This window comes from Ochotona princeps, chromosome 21 (genome assembly GCF_030435755.1).
Source record: "Ochotona princeps isolate mOchPri1 chromosome 21, mOchPri1.hap1, whole genome shotgun sequence".
Lineage (NCBI taxonomy): Eukaryota > Metazoa > Chordata > Mammalia > Lagomorpha > Ochotonidae > Ochotona > Ochotona princeps.
This window is the reverse complement of record NC_080852.1, coordinates 9,260,218-9,274,625: the sequence shown is the minus strand read 5'-3', so window position 1 is coordinate 9,274,625 and position 14,408 is coordinate 9,260,218. Positions and strand designations below refer to the sequence as shown.

Below are 14,408 nucleotides of genomic sequence, written 5' to 3'. Positions count from 1 at the left end.
ATACATGGTTACAGAAGTGCGATATTGGACTTCTTTGCAAAAGAAAACCTGCTGTGTATGAATTCAAAAGCTATTAATTTTTCAGTCAAAAATATTCGTGCCTATTTCTTTTAATAAAGAAATACTGTGCTGAGCTACTAAGAGATAATGTTGACTAGTGGTAGAGAATTTTCAATAGAGCAGTTAAAAATAAATTTAGTAGGAGGTCCCCTTCAAAGTTATAATTTTCTAGAATGTAAAACACTTTTTTAAAAAATACTAATCAAGGGCCCGGCGGCGTGGCCTAGCGGCTAAAGTCCTCGCCTTGAACACGCCCGGGTTCTAATCCCGGCAGCTCCACTTCCCATCCAGCTCCCTGCTTGGGGCCTGGGAGAGCAGTTGAGGATGGCCCAAGGCTTTAGGACCCTGCACCCGCGTGGGAGACCCAGAAGAAGTTCCTGGTTCCCGGCTTCGGATCGCGGCAGCAATGGCTATTGCGGCTCACTTGGGGAGTGAATCATTGGACGGAAGATCTTCCTCTCTGTCTCTCCTCCTCTCTGTATATCTGACTTTGTAATAAAATAAATAAAATCTTAAAAAAAAAAAAATACTAATCAAGGTAAACCTTCCTTCCCCGTTCGTGTCCCCCCCAGCTGCCTGTCCTGTGTACCAGCTGCTGACCACCGGCCGCTGTGGGCTCACCTGTCTGCCGCCTGCCCACTCCCAGCCCCACGCGCACGCAGTGCCAGTAATGCTCTGCAGTTTCTTCTCTAGATGTACCTCTCTCCTTCACCGAGCGCCCCAGACTCCAAAACAATTCCAGGGCCGGAGTGCCAAGCCCAGCATCTATCCACTCTCATGGCTGCCGGTAAGCCACGGAGGAACGAGTTCCTCCACGTCCCGCTTTCCCTCGTGGCTGGACGCAGTCACAGGAACCCTGGCTCCTCACAGCCACCTGGAGACCTGCGTGGAGTTCCCAGGCAAGTGGCACCCTCTGCCACGAGCTCTGCCTGTTTGTGAGCTGAGCCAACTCGTTTCATGGCACTACCAATCTGCCCACTGAATTCATGTTCTTTAAAAGGAGGGCTTGCTGGGGGCAACACAGCTCATCACACCCGATTCCACAGGACTGCATGGCCCGGGTCCTCTTCGCCTTTCTTTTGGTCACCCAGTCTCCAGTTCTTCAGCCATTTAGTGTGAAATACATGGAAACTAACAACACTCTCCTAGTACAAATGGATGCGCGAAGTGTTTAATGATTTTATGTCCTATATCTCAGTAATGTGTTCTGTTTCAGACATTAATTTTGTCTGCCAACTGCATCTTGGCAGGCTACCATATTTGCTGGGTTAATAGTCTGACTCCGTTTTATTTCTATCACCATAAATCATACATCTATGGGTGTATGTTTGCTTTATTTAGAGAAAAAAATCAGTCAAAACAGATAAACCAATACTTTGCCATTATGCTGCATCATTGCATATTGATTAAAATTGCCGGTACTAACTATAGATTGTCAACGCTCAATTAATTTTCACACAGTGACTCCAAGCAAAATCAAATAAAGGCAGTGTACCTTTAAATTTTACAAATCTTAAAATCAAGAAGCAAAGCACTGACTCCATTTTGAATAATCAGCTAAAGCTACTAGATTTTTACCAACATAGGAAAATTAGAAATCCAACAGTTAAAGAATTTATGATTACAAGGAATGAGGCCCAAGACAAGACTGGGCGCTTCGGCATCAACTTTCTGCTCTGACATGAACTGCCTGTGCTAGAATGGCGTCCTTCAAGGCCTAGTAAAACCAAACAGGTCAGTTTACCAGAGATTCCTAAGCACGGTTCCTGGCCAGTCTCAGTGTACCATGTTTGGTCCCCGGACTGTGAAGGGATCATTTTCACTTCAGACTCCTTATAATCCTCAGCTACTCTCCAGGATGTAGCTCTCCTAATGTATTTCAGTACTCTGATTTGACACCACTCTGTCCCAAGCAAGAGGTGCTTGCCTGGGCCTCGGGGGCCAAGGACCCCTGTCCGAATCACCCCCCATCTCTGCTAGATGGCCGGCCCACCACCTTCATCGGGACAGGGAACCAGCAAAGACCTTAATACACGAAACACCCCAATCCACTGAGGTCAGCTGCCCCGTCCCCCGCATGGGCGCACGCCGCACTGCCTTCACAGCGGCATGGCCGAGTACTCACGGGCTGAGGGGCGGCTTTGGGCTCTGTAGACTTCACATGCAGGTGGGTCATCATGGCTTGCAGGCGTTCTTTGTCTTTTGCAAGCTAGTAGGAAGAAAAATGCTATTTTACTTCTTTGAATACAGATTCGTTACCACTTTAACACCCCGAATGCTACATGTTCCAATGAGCAACGGCACCGTAACACATGATAAAACTCATTTGCATGGCGTATTCGTGTTTTGAAATCTTTATGACCGTTGCCGAGCTCCAAATAACCGGACATGTCAGTGTGAGATTTCTCAATACAACATGCAAGAGACTTGAACTTGTAAGTTCTAGACCTGCCGGCACCAAGGAGGCCCATGTCATGTGGACAGCTGAATGGCAAAGGTGAATCAGGCCTATTGACCCATCTGATGAAGCCAGAGGAAAATGAGCTAGGCAGCTCGAGCTCATGAACGCATCTGTTGTAGTTGTAGAAGGAAAACTAGACACTGGAAAAAAAAAAAAACTAGACAGATGGATACATTTATGCAAAATTATCTTTCTTTTTCTTAACAGGTAGGCACTAAGTGCTGGCAAGTGCGTTAGCAGGTAACAGCAGGGCTGCCAGAGCACACATAATGGGAGTATGTTTACTCATTCGCTCGCTCAGTATCTGTGTATCTGCTATATGTCATTTTCATTTGAATACTTCAAGACTCATCACCCTTCAGAAGTCACAAGAGTGTCTAATTGGATACACACAGTAGGCATTCAAATACTAAGTGATACCGCATTTATGTTTGATCAGCTTAACACAGCAGTTTTAGTAATTCAAAACAGCTGGGCATAGAGGACACATCACAATTAATTCTCAAGAAAAGGTGAGAAATATGTCCTCAGAATATGATAAAGATATAGTTAAGAGAACAGCTGTAATTTTTAGGGAAATTGTGCAAGAAACCGATCGGAGAGGAGAGAGTGAACTGGCGGATCCACACTGTTTTATTTCAGGACTTTCATAAACTACTTGTCCAGGGTGATAGCTTGGAGCTGAGAAGGGGCGCACTTCTCCCATGGTAATGTAAATAACCTCAGACTTACATAAAGCTAATTGATTTGTGAAAGATTTAAGATTATTCCCTCATAATCAAATATGCTTCACCTTTTTTAATAGCTCTTTTTCAGGAGAAAGGAGGTCAGCAGCCGGGGGAGGAAGAGAACGGAGAGGGCAGGAGAGGGGAGGATCTTTTTGCTCATCCCAACCGATGACTCACTCTCCAGCCCTATCGCATTTGGTCTTATTTTTTTTTTTTCTTTCATTCCCTTGTGATTCAGGGAGGAATACATTAAAAAAAAAAAGAAGCCTTGCAGTGTTAGCATTTATCTTTCAACAAACAGGAAATGAAAATGATACCGTATTAGGAGCCACTGTATTATTCATCCTCTGTTCTTTAGAAAGTTATTGAGCAGCAAAACTCAAAGATTTGTCTGAACACATAATGCCAAAGGAATTTAGTTCCCCAGAGTGTCTCAGGACAATTAAAATGTTGGAAATGGCATTTTTGTGCATTTACTATTACTTTTTAAACACAAGTACCCTAAGTTCTCTGTTGCCAAAACAAAAATATTCTTAAGATTTTTAGAAAATGCTTTTGCTTTGAAAATTATCCTTGGGTAGAAGGAATGAAGGCATATATGTCACTCTCTTTAAAAAACAAGCAGTCTGCCATGCTGAACAATCCAAGTTAAAGGGTGTGAAGTGATATTTACTGAATAGTCTGCTGAATATTAATTGTGACTTAATTGGGGAGCAAACAGCACTGATGGTGCAATTACAGGCTAAGTCTGGCAAAAGACAAATCCAAATCCCTAAGAGCAAAAGGAATCGCCTTCTGTAGAGTCCCTGTGGCAGGCTGGCAGGCTGACCTTCGGCTGGCCAGTTCAAGGTCAAAGCAGCACTTGGCACACACAGCCACATCCGTCACCTTCAGGGTGACTGCCGTAAGGGAGCATTTTCTTATCTTCTCACCGGGATGTAGAATTCAGAGAATTATCCAGGGGCCTCACTTCTACTCTTCTAGTTCTGCTTTTCTACAAGGTGGGCAAGGTTACAAAAAGGGGGGGCAGAAATCCAACTTTTTGGTTGTAACAAGAGGAGTATCATATTCCCAGATGAGTTTTATGTTTAATCAATGAGAGCTCTAATACCAATTGTTTAAACAATGCAGGAAAAAAAAAAAAAAGCTCTGCCAAATTAACTTTTTATGCTTTTAGGCACACACAAATAAGCTAAACATTCACACCCTTTGAAACCACATCCTCTCCCTACAACGGCTGTCTGGCATGTGTGACACTCACTGGCCCTTCAAAAGGCATTCACCTCCTTGATTACTTGTAATGCCATCATTACATGATCTCACCACTCCCATTAATATTCACGGCATCAGTTCATTATTAGGATATGAGAAGACCAACATTTAATATGAGCGAGTGTATTCCAGCACTCCCTCCCGCATTGCAAATCCTGAGAAAGGCAGACTGAGGAATTCAATCCATAGGCCGAGTAAAAATTTGGCAGGTAAATGAAAATTTAAGTAACGCATGTTGTAGTATCAACAGAGAGCGGCTCTAGGTAAGCCACCCCGGTGGGAGAGTACTGGGCCTGCATGAGGGAGCTTGCTCATGTGGGGCCTGATGCAGGAAGCAAGTGCAGCCACCAGTTCCCTGGGACGGTGGAGGGTGGCTCCAGTTAGACGTGGGCACCAGTCACGCCATGCTCAGTGACACTGGCCTCATCATGCAGCATCTTCTGGAGTATGTGGCTTCCCCTGAGGGTGCAGCAGGTGCCTAAGAACTCTGAGGGGCTTTTCTGATACCAAGATGTGCTCTTGCACACGACGCAGGCTTGGCGTGGCAGCTGGTGCCTCCCTGACACCCAACCCATCTGTCCCTGACTGTTGGTTTTTTAAAAGAGCTGTGGAGAGCCCTGAGCATAGCCCAGTGGTTAAAGTCCTCGCCCTGCACACACCAGGATCACATATGGCCACCGGTTAGCACTTGGCTGCTCCACTTCCAATCCAGTTCCCTGCTTGTGGCCTGGGAAAGCCGTCGAGGACGGCCCAATGCTTTGGGACCCTGCACCCGTGTGGGAGACCCGGAAGAGGCTCCTGCTTTCAGATCAGCTCAGCTCTGGTCGTTGTGGCTACTTGGGGAGTGAACCAGCATGAGGAAGATCTGTGTCTGTCCTCTCTGTAACTCTGTAACTCTGACTTTCCAATGACTAAATCTTAACAAGAAAAAAGAAAAAAAAAAGGGAGGGGGCTGTTGTTGAATCAGTCAGACTGCTGACCCCGTCTATGGGATGTGGACACACAGCACAGGGTTCCATGGAGCTGCCAGCGCAGCTAAGAAGAAATACTTTCCTGGTTTCAAAAATGGAGGAGAAAGCTTGGGGACGATGGCGCTCCCTGCCCACGGGGCTCTTTCTTGAGTACTCCCCGCATTTTCCTCTCATCCTGAGCAACTGTTTCCCCCTGGGCTGACACAGGTCGCCCCCTCTTCTGCTGGTCCCGGCTTCGGACCGCACAGGAGCAGGACTTCCGCAGGCCTCCGGCCGGGGGTCACTGAGAGGCCAGGACACAGAGCCGGCCCCTGGCTGCAGCATGCCTGGTCTGACCTCCTCACACAGTGGGCTCTCCTAAGGACCACCTCGGGCAAGAAGGAAGGCCAGATCTGCCCACCCCCCACCCCCCATCCGCAACCATCCAGCACTGAGCCTGAACCAGCGGGAGAGCAGGGATGTCTAGCTTTACCAGGCGCTCACCTCAGGAGCACGCAATCTGGGTAATTCCTACACAGGGATCCCACATCTAACCACCCAGGGGCTCACCCAAACCTGGAACACTCAGCTCTGCAGACAACCATGATGCACACTGCCCCGCTAACCAGGTCTCCAACCTGCAGCTCAAGAAGGAAACTAACGAGGGGGCGGAGGGGGACGGGACTGTGGGCATTGGGGGAGGGGCAAGAAAGAGCAGCCCAGCTGGAAGGGGCAGAACTGACATTCCCCCCCCAAACTGAGCATTTACTTATTTTTTTTTTTATTGGAAAGGAGGATATACAGAGAGGAGGAAAGACAGAGAGGAAGATCTTCCGTCTGATGGTTCACTTCCCAAGCGGTCGCAATGGCTGGAGCTGAGTCAATCCGAAGCCAGGAGCCAGGAGCTCTTTGGGGTCTCCCACATGGGTGCAGGGTCCCAAGGCTCTGGGCCATCCTAAACTGCCCTCTCAGGCACAAACAGGGAACTGGATGGGAAGTGGGGCCGCCAGGATTAGAACTGGCGCCCTTATAGGATCCCGGCGTGTGCAAGGCGAGTACTTTAGCCACTATGCTATCGTGCCAGACCCTGAACATTTCCTTATTTTTGACTCATTTTATGAAACTCTGGTAATCTACATACTTTCACAACCTCGTTTCGGTGCAAGCTTTGAAAGGGTTTCTTCGGCAGCATGGCAGCACTCAGGTGGTGGGCAATCCATGGCTCATTTCATCCCAGTGGAAGGAAATGTCCCTACTTCCATTGTGCTCCGTCACCATCTTAACATTCCTCACATGTTGTTATTAAAGACTCTCTTGACATTTAAAGCAGACGCACACTAATACTCAGTCATAGTCTAGGAATTCTAATGCTGCTCAAGTTCGGCGGGATTTTAAATCATGAACAGTAAGTGTCTTGGTTTTCAAAGGAGGATGCCCAAGTGAGACTCCTCGACTCTCTGCTTTCCCTTGCTCCGGTCTCAAAGCGCTGGCGGGGGCAGCGGAAGCCACGGTGCCCCCAGGACCTCCCCCTCCCCAGCACGCCCTGAGCTTCCTTGAGCAGAGAGGTCTGGGGGCTCTGCGAGGTCGTGGCTGGGAGGAACTATCCCGAAGACTGCCTTGAATGGGGTTAGGAAGGTTCAAAAGGGGACACATTACAGACCGTATATTTGCTAAAGTCTAGCAAGCTGCTGTGATTACAAATAGCAGCACTAATGGGACAGTAATCGCATGCAGCGTGGCGCGGTAATTGATTCGTGTTAGGATTAATGCCTCCCTCTGCTATCTGAGCGGGTGCACTTCTCCTCCTGCTGACATACTCCTGGAGCTCACGGCTCCTCGTGTGGGTCATGTGGAAGACTTGGGAGCGACGGTGATCCGAGCTGCCTGGCCACGGACTCCTCCGCAGAGAGCGCTCCGTGAGGCAGTCAGGGGCTCGCCAGCCGCCGCCAACGGGATGTGAAGATCGGTGGCTCCCAGGGGTACGCACAGAACCCCTCCTGGGGCGCCGGTGGACAACAGCCCTCTGTGGCTAAACCCTCCGCAGCAGCGTCCAGTGCAAGGCACACAGGCTAAGAGGCTGGGTTAGCTGTCACCATTCCCTGCACGGGCGTCCACAGATTAATCACATTCTACACATGAGCTTATCTGTAAGGGGGCAGCAGGGGGCACAGAGGGTCACTCTGTTGACTCTTTAAGAGGCCAGTGACTGTTAAGATCATTGTAAATTTAGTAATACCTTTTGCAAAGAACAAGAAGAAACGGGGCATCAAGCATGGTCGTTCACTTTGAGGCACGTACTCCCAATCGTTAGAATCAAGGAGCAGGGCCGGTTGTGAGAGTCAGACGCACGAACCAGCTCAGTGGCCAGCTCTTCAAATGGCACCTGAGCTCTTCCATGAACTCACCGGCAGCAGAGCCTGGGTGTTCACCAGTTCCTACAGCCAGTGGGTTCACACCGACCGTGAACAGGCACCAACTCATCCCAGTAGGCCAGAACCTGGTCAGTTTTACAAGCTGAAAATCTCGAGTCTAAGGAATGCCCTGAGTCCCAGGAGAGCCCGGGGTAGCTGGTCATTCTGTTTTGTGTTGAGCACATACATGAACTTTTGAATAATCAGTAGATGTTTCCACTCTGGGAACAGACTCAAGGAGCTCCCCTGGCTTGGGGTGTTCTTGCCAACAGCCCGTCGTGTCCCCCTACCTCCACGACGCCCCCCCCCCCGCCCCTTTACACAGTGCGGCCTGGTGGGGCAGCTGAAGAGCTTGCTGGTCTTACCCTCACCACCAGGCTGTAAATCACTGGAAAAAAGGCACTTTGAGAAGTGGTGACTGAATGGAATAAAATTATTGAAAAATTAAAAGTACACATCCTTTTACTCCCACCTCCTGTCTAACAGGTTCATGTTGCTTTGGCTGAGCGGTTTCACATGGCCTGCTTTAACGCTCACTTCTGAGGGTGTCTAGGCCGAGGGGTTGCAGGAGGCCTGCTCCCCTGACCCAGGAGGAAAACACAATGACCTCCAAGGCCCCTTTTCTTTCGTTCAAAACACATCTTTCTCCAATGACAATTTAGCAACGCCACAGGGTCATAAAAAATTATTAAAAACACTTGGCCCTAAGTCTGCTTATATCACTATTACCTCTTAGCTTTCTAAGAGAAAGTTCTTTCATGTTTTCCTCCTGCCTGCTAAAGCAGATAGCTTCCCTTCTTCTCCAAACAGCATATCATCCAGACACTGCGACACTGCTGAGCTAGCCCATCCACAGCTTACCTAAAGTGTTGCACACGTGGGTCCCGTGCAAGAAGCCAGGGAAACCCAAGTAGTGTGCACTGCAGTGCCTAGGCCCCAACTCGGTACTTGAGGCTCTCTTCCCAGGCTCAGACACAGTCCTGGCCCATGCATCGGAGGGGGCCAGGCTCAGCTGAACGCATTCCTGACTGACTGTTTGGGGCAGGGACACAGCAGAGGCAACAGAGGGCAAGCTGGCAGCATGGACATTTGACTGTGCGGCCCTTCCTCCACTCCAATTCTCACTCTCAAGTCTGCGTATAATTCTGGAAGACTCCATCATCAAGAGAGAACATTAAACAGGTAAAATATTAAGATGTACTCCCTGATGTCAGGCAGCCATGTCCTCGACCCGGTTTATTTCCATGGCCTCTCTTGCTGCTGAGTGTCCATGCCAGAGTAAGGGCTTCACACCACCTCTTGGGGTTTCCAATGATGGGCTTCCAAATGACAGGGTAAACCTCCAGCTAGCCCACTGGTGAAGGGTTACTGTCATTAACAATCAAACAGCAGAGAGCAACTCACACAGGCAGGGTGCCTGCTGACGTGTCTTCATGACGCCTTTCCCCTTCGGTGACAAAGGTGCGACACGGGAAAGCAACTCAACGTCGCTTCTCTGTCAAACTGTACGTCAGTACTCCGACAGCAAGAAAACACTATTTCTAATATCTTCCAAATATTTGGAAAATACAGATTAACTCATGCATCTTCCAAGACTGGTTTCATGACTTAGTCATATTTTAAATACATGGGGACAAGACAGCTCTCCTGCACGTCACTGATCGGCTGGGTGTAAGTCCAACTCCAAATCCCACCACCTTGAGTTCCTCCTCTCTGCCTGTCATGTCAGCATGAGCGGCTGAGAGCCTTTCCAGTTCTGTAGACAGTTCTATGAAGGGAAATCTAGCCACGAGCCCTTCAGGCTAATAATCATCACTTTTGAAATACATGCACATATCTACTTATTTTCATTGTTTAGGAAGGCGTCAATGGCGGAACAGGAATACCAGGGCCTTCCATCTGGGCAGAGGGAGTTTCTCAGATTTTGACTCAAGGGGACTACAAGGTTACACAGAACCACAGCAAGTGACTCTGAGCAGCTTGGGTCACTTGCTGGGCTGACTTCACCCTCTGAACTCTACTGTTGAATCTTTTTTATGATGTGCTAAGATCCACTCTGAACTTACTGCCTTTTTGCTTGTTTGCTTGCTTGCTCATTTTTGCAATGGGAACCCCAGCCAGGCGCAAATACTACAGGCTTCAGTACTGCAGAGAGAGGGGACTGGAGCTGATTCTTCCTCCTCCTCTAATGTGGTGGTCACCCTCGGGGAACTGCACATACCATAACTGCTCTTTCCCATACTACTAAGTGGTATAAATGTTTATCAAATTCAAGTAAATCAATGATAATTTAAAACCATACATTGCTATGAGATACCTGGAGTTCAGGAATTTCCTGTACTGGGCAATACTTTTTTTTTTTTTAAGGGAAAAAGCAGTAGCTCTTGTGTCAGTCATGTGCAGGGCATTCTCTGTGGAAACCTGATTTCCCCAGTGTCACAGGATGTGTGGGGACAAGGACTGCCAGGGCACCAAACCGAGAAGTACAGACACAAGTGTGTGAAACTGTCAGCCATGAGGGCATGAGTGTGACAGTGCTGAACTTCAGAGACCAGGAAGCCAAGAGAGACTCTCGCTAGCCTGGAATACTATTGTATTTAGTGCCAAGAGTCTCAGATGCGATAGGTCTGCAACGCAAAGACTCTCAGGCTAACCTCGACCAGCACTCCTCCTCTTAAGTATATTTCGGGGAAGGATCTCTTGGAATACTAAACGGTGGTTGACATTTTCGTTGTTTATTCCATCTGACTGAATTAAGTAACCGACGAATGAAGTGCATTTTGCTTTGACCCCTGACTAATATTGAAATCTTTTGAGTAAATTCCGGAGGTTTTCAGAACCTCAGGAGTGTCAGCTAGCTCCGCCCAAAGACTGGACAGTAGCACCAAGGGATTATTTTGTAGTCTTTTGTTTCTTGGATGTGTAAGAACCACGAAGCCAGCCCCATCTGTGTTCATCTCTCTGGCACATCACAGTGACTCCAGCAAGGTGCCTGTCACGGAACTCCTCCCTGTCCACGTGTGCTGCGTTCACTGGGTGGATGTGAAGGAGCATCTTCTAGCCAGCCTTTCACGGCCCCTAAGTTGGCAAGCACTTGTGAAACTGCTAGTTGGGAAACTCAAGCAGTGTGGTTAACTGGACTGGCACACAAGGCTAAGAGTCCGAAAGAGGGGAGCAGACCTTTGGGGAGCCGGGGACCTGAGGAAAGCAAGCCACTATCAAGGGGACACGAGCTGTTCTGCACCCCTTGACCATGGGCTGCTTGACAAAAATGGACCAGAGCCAAATCACAAGTATTTTCAGCTTTGCGGACACAATATGCTGTAATTACTTTACTATTGTGGCGGCCATTGATGAGAAATACATAAATGGATCTGGGCACAGCTGTGCCACAATACAACTGTATGCATGGCTTCCAACATGTGAATATCAGCCATGAAATATGATTCTTTTGGGTTTTTTTCCCTCTCTCTGAATCATTCAAAATATAAATTAGTTCATGAGATTTGTCCCCAGGATAGTGGTCTCGCTAATCCTTGCAAGCAGTGTGTCATTCTAAAAACTCTGTAAAAGTTTGAAGAAACTGGGCCCGGCGGCCGTGGCCTAGCGGCTAAAGTCCTCGCCTTGAAAGCCCCGGGATCCCATATGGGCGCCGGTTCTAATCCCGGCAGCTCCACTTCCCATCCAGCTCCCTGCTTGTGGCCTGGGAAAGCAGGAGAGGACGGCCCAATGCATTGGGACCCTGCACCCGCGTGGGAGACCTGGAAGAGGTTCCTGGTTCCTGGCATCGGATTGGCGCGCACCGGCCCGTTGCGGCTCACTTGGGGAGTGAATCATCGGATGGAAGATCTTCCTCTCTGTCTCTCCTCCTCTATGTATATCTGGCTGTAATAAAAAACGAATAAATCTTAAAAAAAAAAAAAAAGTTTGAAGAAACTGATCCTGTTGAATTAACCTGCAGCCTTTTCCATTACAGGGACACTTCTAAGTAAACAGGTTCTCAGAACAGCACAGATAATGACCACATCAGGATGGCTGGCCCTATCTTCTTTGCTTCCTATTGCAAGTTTACAAGGGAAAAAAAAAAAAGCAAACAAACTTGCCCTGCCTTTGATTTAGGGCTGGGGGACGAAAGCAAACTGAGGATTAAATGAAATCTCCAAATAACCAAAGAATCTTTACGTGACTCAGTGCTGCGTCTAGGCCACACCCACCAAGACACACCGAGGCTGCGAGACCACCTGCTGTGGCGACCCCACGCCCTGCTCCTCCAGCATCTCTGCAGAGGGAACAATGACAGATACTCAGGCCAGAAGCCACTGCCACTGGCCCCACACTCACATCGGGGCAGGCTGCAGTGTGTTCCTGGGAAAACCATGACATCCCTGAAGAACAAGTTAATTTAGTAACCCAAAAGTTAAGAATTTAATTCTACAAAATAAACAAAAAGTAGGAACTTGTATCATGTTGTCAAGACTACTACCAACACCAAACTGAGTTCTAGAACAATTGCCTTCTGTTGACTCCGGGAGTCCGCGGGCTTTCTGTGCTTAACTGCATGTGAACTGGGAGGGTTGGTTACCTCTACTTTTTTCCTTCCTTGCATAAACATGTAAAATTTAAAGATACTTTCAAAGACTCATAAAAAGTTGGAAATTTTATGATGTGCCCCTTGCTTGTATAAATATCTTGCAGTTCTAATACATTTTTATCTGTTGAATGAGAAAAATATGAACTAGCTAGAGAAAATAACTTTTAAGAAAAATCCTACTAAAAAAATGTAATTTGTCATGTGAGATGATCACTAATTAAAAAAAAAAATCCATTCTATCCTGAGAAGTCACAACAAAAAGTTTAAGTGTGTTTGGGCTGATTTTTCTCTGCAACTATTTGAAGCTGTAAATGACTTAACTCAGTAAAATTCCAAATGTAATTATCTTCTGTACTTAGCCTAGGGCTCTCCATATATCTCGGCCTTGCTGTCTTGCATACAAAATAGGCTTTTTCGATGGCTGGTAACACTATAATGTACAACATTGTTTTAATTTCCCCTAGTCGGCTAACCTCTTGCCTACACTAAACCAGCCAGAGGAAGAAGCCATAGTGAGTCATCCAGCACTCAAAAGCATTTTGGAACTCGGTTGCATAAATGGGGTTTGCAAGGTCAGGCTTTTGCAACTGTACGTTTGAATAATCTCCGTTTCTGACCTAATTTTTACTTTTGGAAGCTAATTTTCTATTAATTATACTAGGACGGAATTATCGTTGAAATACGGTGATTCATCAACAAGTTATCCCTCAAAGTAGAATCCACATTAAAAAATGTCCCCATCTCTCACAATTGTGATCCTGCAGAAAAATCTACCCAAGTTCATTTTGCTAATAGAAACACACATTCCACACAACCCAATGGATTTCCGAATAGCAGATCGTCTATGCACACGCACACCCAGCGTGCATCACACACGGCTGAGCAGGTGCGCTGAGAACAGGCGCAAGACTCTCAATCCTTCTCAGTGACAGAAAAGGAGTCAAAGAAACTCGAGAAATAAACCCTCATACACCTTCTATTGGAACTCGGAAAATGTGCTTTTGTGTGTGTTCACTCGCCCTGGCTCACTCGCTCTTTTTGCATTCACATTCATTCTCTCTCAACCTCTCTCTCTCTCCAGCTTGTCTTCCTAGCTCCAGTTTCACAGTGTTAACAACTCCAGGGACTTACCACCAGCACCAGTTAACCAGAAAGCTAAAAGGAAAAGACAGGCGGGGAGGGGAGAAGAGGGATTGGGAAGAAGGAAGGGAGAGAGGGAGGAAGAAGAGAGGGAGGGAGGGAGGGAGGGCAGGGGAGAGGGAGGAGAGAGAGAGAGAGAGAGGGAAGGAGAGAGGGAGGGAGAGAGAGAGGGAGGGCAGGGGAGAGGGAGGGAGAGAGAGAGCACTCAAAGTGGTAGCTGAGAACCGGCTGCACACACAAGTGCCCAGAGCTTGGGAACATCTGAGCAGTTCCCACAGTGAACTGAGACTGCACTTGCCCAGAGAGTTATAAAATTAAAATGAAATAAAGAACACCATCAGATCTTGGACCTTCCCTTGAATAATGAGCACACAGGAAGTCATCACAGAACACTACAGCAATCTGGAATTGGAGGAATACTGAGGTAATATTAAAAATAAATTGGGTTTTACCTGTAGCTCTAACTGCTGTACAACCTGCATTTGTACTCTACATTGGGCTGTACTTCTATCGTCCAGCGCATGCTCGCTGTTGAGATGTCTGCAACAATACATAGAAAATCAGTAAGTGAAATGGAGAAACAAAGAGTCAAATACAAGTTGCTAGGATGCTTAAGCACAAACGAGGCAGGCGTCTCATCCCCATCCACAGGTTAGGGCGTGGCCTGGCTTGCCCCGCGGAGCCCCCACCGTTTCATCCTATCATCCCATACAGTTAGGCACGTCTGTCACTCCCAAAACTGAAGTCTTCCTGGAACAAGCTGAGCAGGGCATCGGGAGACAACCACGGGCACAT

At 47.6% G+C, this 14,408-nt stretch overlaps 1 protein-coding gene across 10 annotated transcripts in view; it reads right to left on the bottom strand.

Moving 5' to 3' along the window:
• FOXP1 (forkhead box P1) overlaps positions 1 to 14,408 on the bottom strand; it is a 500,423-nt gene that overhangs the window by 28,732 nt on the left and 457,283 nt on the right. For all 10 annotated transcript variants that reach the window (XM_004581618.2, XM_058678860.1, XM_004581620.2 and 7 more), the window contains 2 exons: positions 14,066 to 14,153; positions 2,186 to 2,269 (listed from right to left, as the gene is read on the bottom strand). In XM_004581618.2, the coding sequence (XP_004581675.2) occupies positions 2,186 to 2,269; positions 14,066 to 14,153 (172 nt within the window). The remainder of the gene's footprint in view (positions 1 to 2,185; positions 2,270 to 14,065; positions 14,154 to 14,408) is intronic.